The 17875-nt window shown below is 52.9% G+C and overlaps 2 protein-coding genes across 3 annotated transcripts; both read right to left on the reverse strand.

The window, feature by feature from the left end:
• Positions 1-588: 588 nt before the first annotated feature.
• On the reverse strand, positions 589-8531 carry Zbtb48 (zinc finger and BTB domain containing 48). Of its 2 annotated transcripts, none has more exons than XM_059255457.1 (11): positions 8400-8531; positions 7244-7924; positions 6654-6895; positions 3447-3558; positions 2778-2870; positions 2384-2470; positions 2132-2286; positions 1683-1819; positions 1448-1612; positions 1016-1104; positions 589-944 (listed from the first exon to the last, which is right to left on the reverse strand). In XM_059255457.1, exons 2-11 carry the CDS (start codon positions 7919-7921, stop codon positions 648-650), a joined length of 2055 nt encoding a protein of 684 aa, XP_059111440.1. In that variant the 5' UTR covers positions 7922-7924; positions 8400-8531; the 3' UTR covers positions 589-647. The 2 variants fall into 2 exon arrangements, with proteins under 2 accessions (XP_059111440.1, XP_059111442.1); XM_059255459.1 differs by having other exon boundaries at positions 8422-8528.
• A 273-nt stretch (positions 8532-8804) lies between these two features.
• On the reverse strand, positions 8805-17777 carry Tas1r1 (taste 1 receptor member 1). The gene is made up of 6 exons (XM_059255928.1): positions 17587-17777; positions 14018-14324; positions 11688-12449; positions 11084-11296; positions 10656-10776; positions 8805-9870 (listed from the first exon to the last, which is right to left on the reverse strand). The coding sequence occupies exons 1-6, from the start codon at positions 17775-17777 to the stop codon at positions 8939-8941; spliced, it is 2526 nt and encodes an 841-aa protein (XP_059111911.1). The 3' UTR covers positions 8805-8938.
• Between the last annotated feature and the right edge of the window lie 98 nt (positions 17778-17875).

Below are 17875 nucleotides of genomic sequence, written 5' to 3' on the forward strand. Positions count from 1 at the left end.
TGTAAAAGGTGAAACCCATGCCCCTTCCTATTCAAAGTCTGGACCAAGATAGGACCATTCCAAGGGATTGGTTCCTCCGTGGGCATGAAGCCAGTCAAGGCCAGCTTCTTAGCTGCCACTGGCCATGTTCAGCTTCATTGGACTGGCTTAACTGGCCAATGAAGCCATGACCATGGGCCCTGGCCTTGTTTTTGTTTTTCGAGACAGGGTTTATCTGTGTAGTTTTGGTGCCTGTCCTGGATCTCGCTCTGTAGATCAGGCTGGCCTCGAACTCACAGAGATCTGCCTGCCTCTGCCTCCCGAATGCTGCCACCACTGCCCAGCCTGGGCACTGGCTATTTTGTCCAACTTCAGAGGTTCAACCCATGGCTGGCCTCACCTATACTATGCTAAACTACCCACTGGCATGCATGAAGGACAGCTATATAGCAAGTGGGTGCCACCTCCATGGGAACTTCACTGAGATTCCCAGCGCTGGCGAAGCAGCTGCACTCAGGTCAAGGACTGGATGGGCACCATGAGGGGATGGCTGCAAGTCCTTCAGTTTAGTTCAGTCCCACAGTTGCAGAACATCGAGCAACAGACCACTGAACAAGTGAATCCAAAATCACATGTTTATCGGTTGCTGGGGCTAACTGGGCAGGGGTCTATGGGTCACAGTCCTCAGGAACAGCAGCTGTGATGATGAGTGAAGGTTCCAGGACACTGGGGCTGGCAAAGCTCTCCTCCGCACACAGTCTCTGGCTAGGGAGCTGGGAGGCAAGGCCGCCCTGGGTCAGGGACTCCACAATGACCTCTGCAGAGCCCATCTCCAGGTCTGCAGGGGGCTGGAGCGCCACCACCACCATCTTCTCATCCTCGATGACTAGGTTTCGGAGCTTGCGCTGCCGTGGGTTGTAGTTTTCCACCCTATCGTGGATCTCCATGTGCCTCCGCAGGTGAGCCTGAGGGAAAGGGGAAGGAGCTCAGAGCTGGGGACAGGAGGGGGGAGCAGGCGCCCCAGGGCCTGGCCTACCTGCCGGGTGAACTTGTAACCACATTCAGTGCACTCGAACTTCCTCACGCCCTTGTGTCGTCGGACATGCACCCGTAACTGTTCCACGGCTGCAGGAGGAACGGGCCACTGGCATTAGCAGGGACGGGACTGAGATGGAAGACAAGACACCCCAGGGCCTAAGGCACAGGAGGTGGCCCTTGGCAGGGTCTCCCCAACTCCAGGCTCTACAGCACCACACTGAGGCCACCATCGCCCCGGTCCAGGGTGCCCTGCCCCCACCTCCACCGTCACAGGCGTCCACTCTCTCCCCGAAGACAGAACTCTGGTAGCTGGAAGGTTCTAAGGAGCACTGGGAAGCCACTGTTGCCCTTGACCTCCACAGACCCTCCAAGTCAGGTAGGCAGGAGATGGAAGCCAGGCCCTCTGTTCTCCCACAGCTTGCCCACTTACCTTTGAAGGTCTTGCCACAGATCTGGCAGAAGTGAGGCCTGCCCTCCTGGTGACGACTGGCCACGTGCCTCAGAAGGGGCCCCTTCTCGGTGAAGCGCTGCTCACAGAATTCACAGCTGAAAGGCCTCTCACCCGTGTGGGTGCGGTTGTGCTTGTCCAGACTGGCTGTGGGGGACAAGGTGGGGCTCAGTTGCTGGCCTGAGCCCTGGGGAGGGAGGGGACGGGCCTGCCTCACCTTGGGTGCGGAAGGTCTTGCCACAGAGGTGGCACTGGAAAGGCTTCTCGCCTGTGTGTGTGCGGAGGTGCATGTTGAGGTTGGCCTTCTGGGTGAAAGCATGGCTGCAGAACTCGCAGACATAAGGCCTTTCATTCCTGTTCAGATGGGGACACAAGGCGAGGCCATCACTGGGGAAGCCATCCCCTTTCAGTCATCTGTTAGAGCTGGAACAGGCTAAGCTGTAGGGCTTGGGTGGTTCCAGGCAAAGGACACCACGACCATTCTCAGAAGCAAAGGAGAGATCTATAGATCAGGGAGTCGGGAACCTAAGGGATAAAGGCATGCCTCCGCCTGAGCCCTCCCCGTGAGCCTAACAAAGCTGCCTGTCTCACCCCCACCACGCAAGGCCTGCAGGCGCTGCTCCTGGCCCCTGGCAGCGGCCCTCTGGAAGGAGGGAGGGCTCCTACCTGTGCTTGGCCTTGATGTGCATCTGCAGCCCATTGCGGCTCGAGGCCCGGTGCCCACACTCCTCACACACAAACAGCTTTTCCCCACGATGCTTAAAAGCCTCGTGCAGCTGCAGTTCCGTCCTAGACAGGAAGCACTTGGCACAAGTGGGGCACTGCAGGCGGGTGAGACAGGCAGAGGGAGCAGTGCGGGTGAGGACGGGGCGGGGCTCCCCAGGAGCCCCAGGTGCCCCAGCCCTGCCCCGCACTTACTGCATGGGGTTTAGGGGCTCCATGCAGCTTGATCATGTGGCTCTGCAAGTCCTTCTTCTGCATGAACTGCTGGGAGCAGGAGGAACACTGGAAAAACAGGCCCAGTCAGCCCAGCCCAGCCTGCACCATCAGTGCCCTGTCACCAGCTCACGGCAGCGAAGGAGGGCCTGACCCAGGTGCAGGCCAGTCCCTGGTCTACTGCAGTTGGCCTCCAAGAGGGGGCGCTGCTCAGCCATGCACACCATTCCCAGAGGATGCTGAGCAAGTAAGGCTAGAGAGGGTGTCATTGGATGGGCAAGCAGGCAGTCTTCAAGGAAGAGCTGCCAGATACCACCCCAGGCAGAGGGGTCCACATCCCTATGCAGCCCACGACCCCGGGGACCAGCTGGCCGACCTTGTAGGGCATTTCCCCCGTGTGAGACACCATGTGCAGCCGCAGCTCCATCCTCCGGCGGAAGGTCTCCTGGCACACGGAGCATGTGAAGACCTGGCAGTGTGAGGGGCAAGCAGGGCCAGCATCAGGAAGGGCCTCTGCCTGCGACGGCAGCCTCTGCAGGGGCTTCCACACGCTGCTGGGAAGTGTCTGCCTGGGGTAGGGGATGCTGGGGTAGGAGAGGGCAACATGTAACCTGCCTGCCTTAACCATCCCAGAACACTGAGCACTACCATACGCCAGACCCTTCTCAGCTCCAGACAGGCTAGAGACAGGGGCCCAGCTGCTAATGACCAGTCTCTGGGAAGAGGAGGGTGGGGTTTAGCCCAACATTACCCACTTGGGGCACGGGGACAGGCAAGGCGGCCCTTCCCAGCAGCCATCCCCGATAAACACTTTCCTTACTCCAAAGCCCAAGATGGAGCTAACCCAAAACATCCCTGTAGGGCTTATCCCAAGTCCTCTGAACAAGTGTCTGACTTGTACTGGAGGTGGACATGATGCCATCCAAGGCCCCTGCAGCTCTTATATTATAATCCTGTAGAGTTTCCTGGGGGTCCTTCCCAGATGGCATGAAGACACAGGCCACTGGGCTCCTGCCCACAAATACTTGGACCAATTCCCAAGTACCTGTTCTGAGCGGTTCATGCAATTCCGGGCTTCGTGCTCCAACAGATTCTCCTTGCGAAAGTAACACTTCCCACATTTGGGACACTCGAAGGGTTTCTCCCCAGTGTGTTTCCTGCCAAGAAGAGAGGCCACAGGGTGTGGGGCTCAGAGGCTCCCCGTCTCTGGTCCTCAGGACCCTCCCACTCCTGCCGCGGACCTGTGCTGCGGTGCACAGGAGGAGGTGTCCTGAAGCCAGCCAGGCCTCACCACAGAGGCTCAGTGACACCCAGGTTGGACATGCAGGGGCAAGGCCAGAAATTCCCTCCAGCGCAGAGATCCTCAGGAAGGGAAGAAACAGTAGCCATAGGTCCAAGTGGCCCCACGCTGGAGGGACCCAGCTGGGAGCCAGGAGCCAGCCCTACCTCTGCCAGCCTCGCTAAATGGCTGCTGTAGAGCTGACTGGCACAGCCTGGCTGGTAGCCTCCTCTCTGTGGGCTCCACTTTCAACCCCATGGCAGACAGGTGATATGGCTCAGTGGACAAAAGCACGTGGCTGTCGAGCCAGAGGACCCAAGTTCAATCCCTGAGACCCACGTGGTGAGAGAAAAACCACTCACACAAGTTGTACCCTGACTTCTACCCCTCCCCATGAGTAACAGACAGATGTAAAACACCACGCCTGACTCCGCCCACGTCCTCGCACTGATATCACAAGCATGGCTACAGCAGCTCCCGGGGTCCCACGAGCCACCCCTGGTTCCCTGGCTCCCTACCTATCTCACCAGCAGGCTCCATTAAGTTCAGAAGCCTTTGAAGATAAGGCAGCCGTCATTACCTCTTGGCTCACAGGCTCCAGTGCTTCCTATTCATACTGAGAGGGCCCAGGGGGCCTAGGAGGACATGATAGCCTGACTGAACTAGCCAGCCCCTCAATGGCCTTGCTCTAAAGTCCTTGCCTGCCCTCACCCCTCATACCAGTCAGGCTCACTCCAAGTCCAGGACATTATTGCTAGCTGTTCCCAGAAGGCTCTCCCCAGTGAACAGCTTCCTTACCTTCTAGCCTAGGTGGGTGGCAGAAGCTGTAATGTAATCCTAGCTACTTGGTTTGGATTTTTTTCCCCAGCACTGGGGATTGAACCCAGGGCCTCATGTGTTAGGCAAGCACATGAAAACTGAGCTATATACTCCCAGCCCGTTCCCAGTTACTCCAAGCCAAGGCAGAAGGATCACCAGCTTGAGGCCAGCTGAAAAAGGGCTAGGGATGTGGCTCAATGGCAGAGGCCCTGGTGTTCAGTCCCTACCACTGAAGGCCCCGGGGTAAAGGAAAGCTCCCCACCTTCTTAATATGCCCCAGGTTATTGGAAACTGACCCTATGCAGTAGACTCCAAAACCAGTTCCTGGCCCTACTCTTCTCCTACCCCTCCCTCCTCTAGACACGGCCTCACACTCTGGAGCCCCAACTGGGTAGAACTCACAGCTGCAGGCATGAGCCAACAACTCAAACTAAATGTTGTAGAATATTTAAGATGTGTTACCAGAGAAACTCTGTCTCAAAAAAAAAAAAGATGTGTTACATTTGTTTATGCTGTGGAACATTTGTTTAATGATGCAAAAATGTGCTGCATTCTTTTATGTTGCACTTGTTTAACCCTGTGAAGCTGTTACTGTGCCTGTGTAAAACACCTAAAGGTGTAATAAAGAGCTGAACAGCCAATGGCTAGGCAGGAGACAGGACTGGCGGGGCTGGCAGGCAGGGAAAATAAGTAGGAGAAATTTGGGAGAAGAAGAAAGAGCAAGATCAAGGAGCGGGAGAAAAGAAGGGGCCAGCCACAAAGTAGGAAGGAAAGATATACAGAAATAAAGGGAAAAGCCCAGAGGCAAAAGGTGGACAGGATAAGTTAAGAAAGGCTGGCTAGAAACAAGCCAAGCTAAGGCCAGGCATTTATAAGAATAAGCCTGTGTATGATTTATTTGGGAGCTGGGTGGGTGGGGGGAGCCCCCCAAAGAGCAAAGAGTAAAAAAGAACAACACTAAAACTCACTACACAGACTCAAACCTGTAGCAATCCTCCCGCCTCTACTTTCCAAGTGCTAGGATTACAGACAAATGCCGCCATGTGTAGATACAACAATCTCTTGAAGTCACCCCTTTCCAGTTCTCAGGGACATCAGCAAACCACAGACCAAGGAAGGGATAGATGGAGCATGGGCACCACCTGTGCAGCCTCAGCTACCTCAAAGCCAAAGCACAGGGACGGCAAATGGGTCCCAACCCCGCTCCAGGTGACAACCCCATTCCAGGTGAGCACTAGCAGCTTCCCAGAATATCATACTGATGACACAATGTGGCTCAACACAACCTAGCTTGGTACAAAAACAAACTGTAACAGACTAGCAGAGTTGCATGGCTACCAAGCCCTTGAGATGTGACTTGTGGCTGTGGCACTGAATTTTTTAAGTAATTTGAACTTAAAACAAGCCAGGTGTGGTAGTGCATGCCTTTGATCGCTGCACTCTGGAGGCCCAAGCAGGCAGATCTCTGTGTTCTTGGCCAGCCTGGTCTACATAGTGAGTTACAGGCCAGCCAGGGCTACATAGAGAGACCCTACTTAAAAAAAAAAACAAAACAAAAAACAGTCCTAAGGTATGGTGGGGTATGCCTTTAATACTAGCACTCAGGAGGCAGAGACAGGGAGATCTCTGAATTCAAGGTCAGTTTGGTCTATATAAATTTGGGCTACATAGTAAGTTTGTTTTTTTTTCTTTTTAACTAAATAGGAAAAAAACTTCACAGTTCTATAGTGGTCCCAATTAGACAAATAGTCTTTTATACTTCTCTTACTCCCAGAGCTAATATCCCCAGAAACACAGGCAGCCTCAGTCCTGAGGATTAGCTTCTTGTCAAAGCCTATACTGCCAGACTCCAGAAAGCCCTACAGTCAGACCTCAGCTCTAGCTCATGAAGGAGCCAGAGGTTTGTCTCGTGTTTCCTGTGGACAGAAGCCTGCCCACAGTCAAAGTCCACAGGGGGTGGAACGTACTATTTAGGTGTCCACAAACTCACGATGCACAGGAAGACAGAGAGGAAGAAAATGCATGCCAACCAGGCACTATCTGGACCTAACATAGAGCCCCTAGTCCCCCCAAAGCCCAGAGGAGGGGTGTTCAGGACCCCTCCCTCAGCACAGAAGGGCAGATGAGAAAAGAAAATAGAAACAGAGCATTTACCTGTTGTGGACTTTTAGGTAGTATTTGCTGAGGAACTTTTTATGGCACGTGGGACATTCAACCGGCACCGCTGCGCCCCTCCGGCCTTCACTGGGCTCGGCTGCTGGGGAACCTGCACCCAGGGCTGGCTCGGCAGCACAGGGCTTTCGGACCACTTTGGACTTCCTCCTGGTCAGCACAGTCTCAGGCTCAGAAATGGAATCACCATCCCCGTCGTCCTCAACTTGAACCACCACTTCCCACTAGAGTAGAGGAGGCAGCAGAGGGGTTAGCTTGAGGGACCCAGCTTTAGTTCCAACCCAAGCCCCATCCCAGATGGTCCCCTTTCTTCAGGGGCCCAAGAAAGACCACATGTAAATCTTGGAGTCGGAGGAAAGGGTCTGTTAACATGGGAGCTGGCTAGGTCTCACTCCCTAGGGAGACACCTGTGACCCTGATGCTCACCCCACCCCTAGGAAGCTGGCAACCATAGCTAAGTGTAGCTCCCAGAGAGGTCACCTGAGGCCACTGGCTTCCTATGTTTAACTCCAGAAGTGCCCGTCTCTACCCTTAAGCTTGCCTCCCCAGTTGCTACATCCTGGCAGCAGTACCTCATTGCTCTCGCCCTGCAACAGGGCACCTCCAGCCTCGAAGGGCCTTGGAGGCTCTTTGCAGTCCTCAGACTCCTTGTCCTCTGAGGGACAAGGCTTCAGAGCCTGCTTGAGTTTCCCACAGAGGAAGGAGGGGCTGCTCTGAGCAGGGGGGTTGAGCTGGGACTGCTGACTGTCTCTGGACTCCTGATCCCCAGGGGCCAGGCTCAGAGTCCTGAAAACTTCCTCCTCGTCCAAGTCTGTTGGCTCCTTGAGGTGGCTTTTCACATCCTGGGAGGCAGGTTGCCCCAGTCCACTCTGGACACTTGGTGCCTGTCCCACTGAGGTTCTGGGCTGGAAGCTCTGACAGAGCTCCACAGCCTCTGGCACCCGCAACTCCTTGGCTGCCAAGAGCACCTGATCCCTGTTCCCTGAGGTGAGGGCCAGGTGACCAGTGTAGAAGAAGTCCAGCAGGAGGCCAAAAATCTCAGCAAAACCTGCAGGAAGGACAACGCTGCCTCCTGAGCCGTCCCCATAGATTCTCTGGAAGAAATGGCTGCAACAAGCCAGGACACTCCAGTGTGCCTTGAACACCAGGCCCCCCACGTCCAGAGTGGCGTCGCAATATTGGCCTTTCTCCCGCTGCTTGTTGAGTTCCTGCAGAACCCTCACGCTGTGCTGTACGAAGGAACCGTCCATAATCTGGAAAGGAAGGCAAACATTACACTCTGGCCAGCCCAACAGGGAAAGCCCTTAGGCTGTAGCGAGTTGGACCCGTTAACAGCCACCTATGCGGGGATGAAGGCTTGGGTCAAGGTTAGAAGGTGCACGCGGAGCACAGCCAGAGTGGAGTGACAGCCCCTCATGGGCGGGGAGTGGCATGGGTTGGCCAGAAGGGAGAGAGCCTCCGGAGTCGAAAGCATGATGCAGGACAGGGCAGGACAGGGTCGGAGTAGGGTGCGAGTGAGAAAATATGAAAATGCAAATTTGGGGGCAGACAAGAGTGAACGCGAACTGATCCGCCACGCACCCGAGGCACAGCCAGTAGGGCAGGCCGGCGGCTGCGCACAGGTGACCCAAGCCCACGCCGCGCTTGCAAGTCGCAAGCGGAAGGCGGCGGCCACACTCTCGTCAGCGCCTGGGGCGGCTCGCCGCTTCCCTCCCGCACCCTCCTCACCCGGCCGGTCCTCTCGGCTCACACCGGCTTCACTGCTCCGGGATAGTCCACTTCCACCGCCCACAAGACTAACTCCTGCCCGGCCCACTGCGCGAAGACGCCGCCGTCCCCACGCCGGATGTGACGTTGAGGCGCGCTGGGCAGAGCCGGACGCCTTGGAAGCTTAGGACTCTTATGTCCCCGCCCCGAAGGCGGAGCCTCAGAGGAAGACCAATGAGCCGCGCAGGGGGCGGGGCCAGACCTGAACCCTACCGCGCTAGGTCTCATTACCGGAGTCGCCTAGCAACATCAAACGAGGCGCTAGGCTCCAGCTCCAGCTAACTGATGTGTGGTCCCAAGCTCCCCCACGGATCGGAAGCGCAGCCAAGAAGCCATACGTACAATTCACGTCTTTATTAGGCTGGATTCTTCTGTGCACTTATACATCGAAAGCCATGGCTGAGCTCTCCAAGACACCTCAGACCCTCCGCCCCGCTGGATCTACCACCTTCAGGACAAAAGAGGCTTCCGGTCTGCCCCGTCCCAACAGTCCCCGCGGATCAGGTAGAGCCTCTACGCCTCGTGTAGTCCAGAATGGAGGCCTGAAAGTGTTCTGTATTGTTGAGGTCCGGTCGGCAGAGAATCACATAGCACTTGGGGAGGAAGTAACCGCTGAAGCCGCCACTCAGAGTGGTCAGCCCCGCCATCACATAGACCGCGGGCAAGTAGCTGCCCTGGTAAATACTGGTCATGGTGAAGAAGGCGATCCAGGATAGGAAGTTGAGGAGCAGGCTGAATGTGACACATTTGGCTTCGTTATAGTTCTCTGGCAGTTCCTTACCCAGGTAGCTGCAGGCGAAGGTGCTGATGGAGAGGAGGATATTGTGGGTGAACGCCAGCAGGAAGCCCACAGAGTTGACCTCTGTGCACTCAAGAATCACCAGATGGGGGAAGAGCTGGTATTCCTTGGTGGGCAGTGGAGTCCACAGTGCAAGCCACATGAGACAGATGAGCAAGTGGACCGTGGAGCTCACAATGACAAACAGACTGGCACCATGGTTTTGGGCCCAAGTGTGGTAGAATGTGGGTACCTTGGTGGAAAACTTGAAGATGATGACCAGTTGGAAGGAGCGGATTGTCAGACAGGAGAGGAAGACGGCAAAACCGAGAGAAAAGAGGGGCTGGCGCAGTAAGCATGTGGGCACCGTGGGCTCCCCGAAGAAGCCGTAGAAGCTGCAACTCCCTGCAGCCAGGGAGCCCAGCATGAGGAAGCACAGCCTGCCCCCAGCTGACCTCACAACAGGCGTGTGGAGATGCCTTGCAAACAGGCCTGTGGTCCCAAACAGCAGGAGCAGCAATAGTGTGTTAGCTGTCAATAGCACCAGAGAGATGGGGTCATGCCAAGCCAAGAACACCACGGTGCGTGAGAAGCAAGTGGTGCTTCCCTCAGGTGCCCATTCCTCTTTTCCACAAGGCTGGCAGATGTGAAGATCTGAAAGTAAAGATAAGGTTTCTGAGAGCCAGGTAAGCAGAAGGAAGGGGAGGAGCAGGGAATGGGGGCCGGGTCATTCAGGCCTGGGAGATGCTGGGAAAGTTGCGCCTTGGCAGGCAGGTTTTGGAGCCATAGTGAGAGGGGAGCCCAGAACAGCCACAGGCTAAGCACATCCTCAAAGGGTCTGTGTTTTGTATGGCTCTGGATCCATACAGTTTGCAAACCAAAGGTGGTTTGCAAACGCAGAAAGCTTTGTGATTTTGTCAGAGCAGCTAGCCTCTCCCGTCAGCATTTCCATTAACCAGATCCACCTGCTGAGCATCTCCTAGCTACCTGAGTCCTGACTCTCCCTTCACCACAGAGATAGTCAAAGGAGACAATGGTGTCCACGCTCTGAGCCAAGTCCAAAGCTCCTTGCTGTGCTCTCTGCCCTCCACTTTGAGTCACTGAATGGAGCACACGGGCTTCCTTCTGCTGCAGACAAGCCAGTACCTACCTTTAATCCACCATTCAGGTGCAGAATTCTTGGCACAAGGAAGGGGCTTCATACAAACAGAACAGCACAAAGGAGCTATATCTCTTTGGATAAAGAGGTTGTATTTAGGACCAGATTCATCTGTGGAAGCTGGGGGTGGGGGTTCTCTAACGGAGGACACACCACAGTCTGAATTCAGCCTAGTGGCAAGTGTTCTCCAACCTGTATCCGACTGGCAGGCCCATGAACTGGAGCCCTCGTTCTAGGGCCCTTGGGTGCTGGATTGATCACCTACTCACTGCTCACTCACCACTCTTGTTGAGAAAGGTCCCAGCCTCACAGGGCATGCACTCGAAGCAACAGTGGTGGGAGCCCACAACCACTCTGTGGTGCCCCTCAAGACAGTCGCTGGTACACACAGACGTAGGTGCCTGTAAGAAGCCACAGTGGTTTGCAGTCACATAGAGGAGCCCCAGTCAAGGGACAGCTCACATGTCCAGGCACAGAAAAAGATCTCTGCATTTCTGCCCTCTGGGTTCATGCTCAGAGCAGAGCCCTGGGAGCATCTGTTCGATAACACAGAGCTCCTGTGTTATCAGTCCTGCAGTCCCTGGCAGGCCTGAGCAGAGCTAAGGTGGCCTAACATCTGGCACCTCCTTCCTGCTCTGGGTAGGCATCATTCCCCAGGCTCCTGATAACATAAAGCAGTCACCTGGTGACTGACCAGGTCCCCGTTACCTGATTGTTATTCCCATGCCACTGGATTTTCGTCTTATTTATGTTTAGCTGAACTGGAGACAACGAGGCAGAGCCAATGACCTCGAAGGTCCATTCAGGCCCATTCCAGTCCCAGGCGATGATGTTATAGTCACCTAGAGGATCCCCGCTGTCATCGAATGCCACAGTATCCTTATGTAGAAGGAAATTCACCTTGTAGATCTGCTGCAGAAGCTGGGGCAGACAGATGTCATGAAGTGCCATAGACCACACAGACCCAGGCAGCCCAGGAAGCAAGCAGGGGCTCTCTTGTGTTTCTGTTCTGGGTGGTCCCAACCCACCTATAAGGCCCCGTTCCTTCCTCAGCAATCTGTTCTCACCTTTTCTAGGAACCCCTTGACCCCTGACCAGCCTCCTGAGAGACCTCTAATAAAGGACTCTTTTTGCGGACATTTTTGGCCTTTGACATCTCTGGGGCATAGTGGGTGGAAGAAGACAAGACTCAGAGAGGAGAACAATTTATCTAAGAGAAGACCCCAATTCACTGTCTCCTCAGATCGTCCATGTACCCACACTGCATGGTTTGGATGTCCTGGATGCAGACACCCTAGCTGGAATTGCTTACCTGCCAGGGGTAGACTGGGCCCCTAGAACAGGTCTCAGAGGTACATCCCAGGAGCTGATGGAGGCCATGGGCCACAGCATACACAGCCTGGTACACATTGTAGGCAGCACTCATGGAAAAGGCTCCAAGCATGGGCATGTTCTGTGTTGTGAAAGCGTGACATTCTCGGCACAGCTGGTTAATGCTGCACCAGGAGCCCTCTGGGCAAGACCTGGGGGCACCCTTTAGTGCCCTGACATAAGACTCTTCAAACTCCTTCAAGCCAGGAACAAGTCTCTGCCGGATGGCCACACCCAGCACTGTCCCAATGCCCTGGATCCCAGGCACATTGGTGATGTACGTGGAGATGGCCCAGTCTTCTGAGGCAATCCACACCTTGCCAGTCAGGTTGGCCAGCACCACAGACCTGAAGAACACTCCAGCCAGGTGCCGGTTAGAGAAAACCACAATCACAGTGGTCCTGGCTTGAGCCAAGTGGCGCATCATCTGCTGCATTCTCAGGTCATCCGCTTGGGCAGAAAGAGGCACAATGTCCTTGAAGGCAATGCAAATGCCCTGTGGGGTGGCCAGTTCCTCCAGCGTCTGCACGCCCAGCTGCCCATAATCACCATAGCTGCCAATGAGTGAGATCCAGACCCACCCAAAACTCCGCAGCAGCAGCACCATGACCTCCACCTGGTACTTATCGCTAGGGATGGTACGAAGAAAAGATGGGTACTGACGCTTTTCACTGAGCATCATACTGCTGGCCTCGTAGCTGATCTGTGGGGAGCGGTTCCAGTGTGGTCAGCACCACCAGCTTTGACTGAATCCCGCCCCTCCCCACAGCCCCCACCCAGAGTAGGGAGTGTGCAAAATAAGTATGGCTCCTTTGGGGAGTTCCAGGAGGTGTGGGGATCAAGACCAAGTGAAAGGGCCATGTCATTTAAACATGGAACAAACCGTGCTTTCTTGGCCTCAGGTCCTTGGCATGAGTAGGACAGGGCAGGAGACCTGAACACTCAAGCTGAGGGGCTCACTTCTGTCCTGCACACTGTGGGGACCTCCTAAGGTTCCCCCTGAGAAATGACATGTTCAGACTCAAGTCTGCGGAGTGTACCTCTAGTCAAGTGACAGTGCTGGAAAGCCTGGACAGGGCTGATGGAATCATCTATGTGAGGGATGGTGGGGCTCTGTGAAAGGGGAAAATTTAACCAGGTGTGGCTGCTAATCCCAGCGGTTAGGTGGGAGGATCTACCTAGCCAGTAACACAAGTATAGGGCCAACCTGGGCTACAAGAGACCCTGTCTCAAAAAGTCAAAAGAAAAAAGATGAAAGATAGGTTCTGAAGGAAAACTAGATTTTAATGGTGATGGTCTGAAAACTGTCAGTAAAAAGCTAGGTGGGTCGTGTGGGCCATGGTGAGGCCGGCCACTGCTGGGGACGCCGGGCAAGGAGTACATGCTCAGAAGTCAGAATGCATGGTCTCTATGGCCTGGAACAGGAGGGAAGAGGAGACCAGGGAAATAGCAGCTGCCCCAGAGGCAGGAGGCAAAAGGACCCTCTCCAGAAAGCGAGAGAAAGGAGCTGAAAGTAAAGGTGGGGTGAGGTGGGGAGTAAATGTGAAGGATGGATGGTGCCATACAGGGAATGGTCAGACATGTCACAAGGAAGCCATGTAGGGTAAGGACTGAAAAGTGCTCTTTGGATTTGGAGCTCTAGAAGGTACTCTTGCTACAGCTGGATTAATTGAGGACAGAATCTAAGACTGAGGCACAATGGAAGGGTGAAACAAGCTAGACTAGAGAGCTCTAGGAAGTTCAATGACCAGGGGCAGGAAGAGCCAGGTACATGAGGACAGGAGACCTGCTCAGACAAACTGCTGAGCACAGCAGAGGCCAGGCGTAGGGCAGTACAGGACCACCACGGAACAAGGAAGAAGAAAGGCATGCTCCCAGGGGACACAGTGTCTGGGGTGGGAAGTAAAGGCTTTTGGGGGCAGCAAAGGCAATGGAGCCTTTGAATGGAGAGAAGGCACAGAGAGTGAGCAGCTGGCTGGCTACACTTTCCAAAGGAAGACAGGGAACTGGGTGTGCTGGTGCACACCACTAATTCCAGCAGTCAGAGGCACAGGTAGGCAGATCTCTGAGTTCAAGGCCAGCCTGGTCCACAGAGTGAGTTCCAGGACAGCCAGGGTTACACAGTGAGACCCCATGTCAAACCAAACAAAAAAACAAAAATCAAAGGAAGGACAGGGTTTCCTCATGATGGCTGAGGCAGGAAGGCTGGAAGCAGCTCCCATTGCCCTCTACCCCAGACTTACAGATGGGAATCCCCAAGGCTTGGCTTACCAGGGGCATCAGAAAGGGGCCCAGCAGGGCAGCAGTAGTGACAGCGTGGTCAGTGTTGTCAGGACCAATAAGTGCCACCACCTTGGAGGAATAGTTGTGAAGATCTCTCTGCATCTCTATGTGGTCAGTCCCCTGCTGGGCAAGCACCCTCAGTGTGGCATACACATTGGCAGACTCTGAGCACACATCATACAGCTCATATCCCAGGGAGATGTTGGGAAGCAAGGCTGTGGAATTATTTATCTCCTCAATGCTGAAACGCATGGCCTGGAAGAGGTGGTAGCCATGGCCATTGAAGCTGCCAGGTCTGTAGGGAAAAGAGCCCAGGGAGAACTGGAAAGGCTGAGCCGTGTCACTTCCTGCACCCTAGGCTTTGGGGGCAGAAAGGAACACTGAGGTTGCCTGTCCAAGCCAACACCAGCCTGAGACACCTCGGCTCAGGTTCTCAGAATTGAGACTATCACACATTGCAAAGCGTCTTTCTTGTGTGTACTAAGTTTTCTGCTCTCCCAGGAGCGTGATGGTTTAATAAAGGAAAACAAAGACCTTTCCTTCTCGTCTGCTGCCGTCCTGTAGCACGTAAGCATCAGATCAGCACCTCTTTAGATTGGACTATATAGGAATGCTTGGTTACCTAAATACCTGTTTGAGTTGCTGACTTTAGTTTTCTAATAAATTGTTCAAATAAATCAAATAATTGATTTTTGGCTTGGCATTAGGATAGAATTTCCAATAACCTCAGAAATGGCCCTAAGCATACTTTTGCTATTTATACTATATATTTGAAGTAGTGTTCTCAACAATCAACATATCAATTCTAAAAAAAAAAAAAAAAAAAAAAAAAAAAAAAAAAAAAAATTCTGTGTCCAGAAGTGCCCAATACTCAGCGGAGATTTAATTTTTATTTTTTTATTTTTATTTTGTGTCCATTGGTGTTTCACTTGCACATATGTCTCTGTGAGGGTATCAGGTCCCCTGGAACTGGAGTTGTGAGCCACCATGTGGGTGCTGGAAATTGAACTCAGAACCTCTGGAAGAGCAGTTAGTGTTCTTAACCATTGAGCCATCTTTCCAGCGCCCCAGCTGAGATTTCTTTATGTAAAAGTAAACAAGTAGCCAGGCGGTGGTGGCGCACGCCTTTAATCCCAGCACTCGGGAGGCAGAGCCAGGCGGATCTTTGTGAGTTCAAGGCCAGCCTGGTCTACAGAGTGAGTTCCAGGAAAGGCGCAAAGCTACACAGAGAAACCCTGTCTCGAAAAACCAAAAAAAAAAAAAAAAAAAAAAAAAAAAAGTAAACAAGTAGATTCATCTCATTACTATTAGTCTGTCTATCTTCTATCTTTCTTTCCTTCTTCCTTTTTTTTTTTTTTTCAAGGTAGGGTTTCTCTATGTAGCCCTGGCTGTCCTAGAACTCACTCTGTAGACCAGGCTGGCCTGGAACTCACAGAGATATCCGCCTGTCTCTGCCTCCCGAGTGCTGGGATTAAAGGCATGGGCCCCATGCCCAAATGTATACTTATTTTGTATACCTAAAGTCATGTTAAAAATTCTCAGGAGGAGCTGGAGAGATGGCTCACAGTTAAAATCATTGACTGCTCTCCCAGAGGTCCAGCACTCACATGGCAGCTCACAACTATCTGTAACTCCAGTTCCAGAGGATGTGATGCCCTCTTTTGGCCTCTGTGGGCACCAGACATGCACATGGTACCCAGATGTATTTGTAGGCAAAATACCCACAAATATAAAAAATAGTTGGATGGTGGTGGTTTACACCTTTAATCCTAGCATTTGGGAGGCAGAGGCACGTGGGTCTCTGAGTTCAAGGCCAGCCTGGTCTACAGAGCGAGTTCCAGGACAGCCAGGAAGCCAGGACTACACAGAGAGACCTTGTCTCAAAGAACCAAAATAAGTGGATAAATAAATAAATGATAAAATTAATCTTTAAAAACATTTTCCAGCACTCGGGAGGCAGAGGCAGGCGGATCTCTGTGAGTTCAAGGCCAGCCTGGTCTCCAAAGCGAGTTCCAGGAAAGGCGCAAAGCTACACAGAGAAACCCTGTCTTGAAAAACAAAAAACAAACAAACAAACAAACAAACAAACAACATTTTCCAGGTTAAAAAAATTGCATAAATGCAAAAAATTAAGAAGCCCTGCCCTAAAGAAACAGGATTAACACATATACACACACATCCACTCAAGTACACACTCAAGCACACACAAGCATGCACACAGGGAGATTTACATTAAGGAACTGGCTCACATGACTGTGGGAGTTATTCAGTTCAAAACTTGTAGAGCTAGCCAGTAGACTAGACAGCTGAATCTGAGGGCAGATGGGGACTGTAGTCCTGAATCTGAGGGCAGCGTCTCTTTGCTCTCCAGGACCTCAGTCTTCTCTCTGGGGCTTTAAATGGATTGTATGAGGCCCACTTACTGTTGATGGACAACCTGTTTTATTCAGTCTATTGATTTAAATGTTAATCAGTCAATAGCATACTTTTACAGTAACATCTAGACTGATGTTTGAGCCAACAACTCCAGGCACCGTCCCTTGGACAAACTGAGTGTACATTACACCTGCCTCACAGGGCTCAACCTCAGCTGAGAGGTCTCTGCTTTGTCTCAACAGGGACATGACGCTGAGGTCAACCCTGCTGCATGTCCCACTCTCTAGCTTTCTGCCTTCTAGAAGATTCCCCCATTCCTTCCATCGCTCCTGTCCCCAGTGTACTGAGAGGTTCAGTACCTCCTGAACACAGAGTCCTTCAGTTTTACGAAGCCAGTTTTCTTGTGTCCTTCTCAAAACCTGTCTTCCAAGCGCGTTTCCTCTCCCCAGCCTCCTATTTGCAGCTCTTGGGCCTAGTCCTCACAGGCCAGGGCTTCCACAACCTTACTTCCTGACCAACAGTCAGGTAGTCCTCATGTGCAAAATATCTCACAACCTGTTGTGAGAGCACTCTGGACCTCCCTCCCAACACAATACTTGAGCATAAACTGTTAGCAGCCATATTTGAAAGGAAACCATGGGGAACCTCACTTGCCAGCTGCAGAAAAGCCAGGAGACTTGAATGGAGTTACAACCCACTCTAACAGCAAAAACAAAAGAACATATTGCAGTATAAATAATAATATACAGAACAAAATTAAACATTGCAATATAAATAAATAGTAGCATCCTAAAATAGAAACTGATGGACTTGTTCAGCTACCAGCTTGAAATTAGTCCTTACAGATTAGTGGGGGAGACTGGGGACAAAGGTAAGCAGCGGAGCCCTTGTGTCCCTCTGAGTGAGAGTCAGTCTCTCTCTCTCCCTCCCTCCCCTCACCTCTCTCTCTGACAGGGTTTCTAGCCTAGAACTCACTATGTAGCTGAGGATGACCTTGAACTTCTGATCCTTTGGCCTCCACCTCCCCAGTACAGGGATTATAGGTAATACATGCACCAGCCACCAAATCTAGCTTGTGTGGTGCTGGAGATTAAACCCAGGGCCTCATGTACTCTAGGCAAGCTCCAAACTGATCAAACTATATCCCCAACCCACTAAGTGACAACCCTGCTGGATCTTACCTGTCACAACGTGTCACCTGGGGTCTGTGTCTCACCTGCAGACAGTCCGCATGGAGAGCAAACAGGCCTGCAAGGAGGTAATCCCCTGGGAGGCTGAAGCCAGGAGAGGACTCTGTCTCGTAGCAGCTGAAGGCCCAGCAATAAACAATGGGGAGCTGCAGGCTGACCAGGGAAGCTGCCCAGAAAAACATGCTGGCCAGATGCCACTTTGCCCAGCATGGCTGAGCACACTTCTGACAATGCTGGCTGCTTAAATACAGTGAGTGACAATGCTCAGATGCTCCTAACT

Source organism: Peromyscus eremicus, chromosome 2 (assembly GCF_949786415.1).
Source record: "Peromyscus eremicus chromosome 2, PerEre_H2_v1, whole genome shotgun sequence".
Classification (NCBI taxonomy): Eukaryota; Metazoa; Chordata; class Mammalia; order Rodentia; family Cricetidae; genus Peromyscus; species Peromyscus eremicus.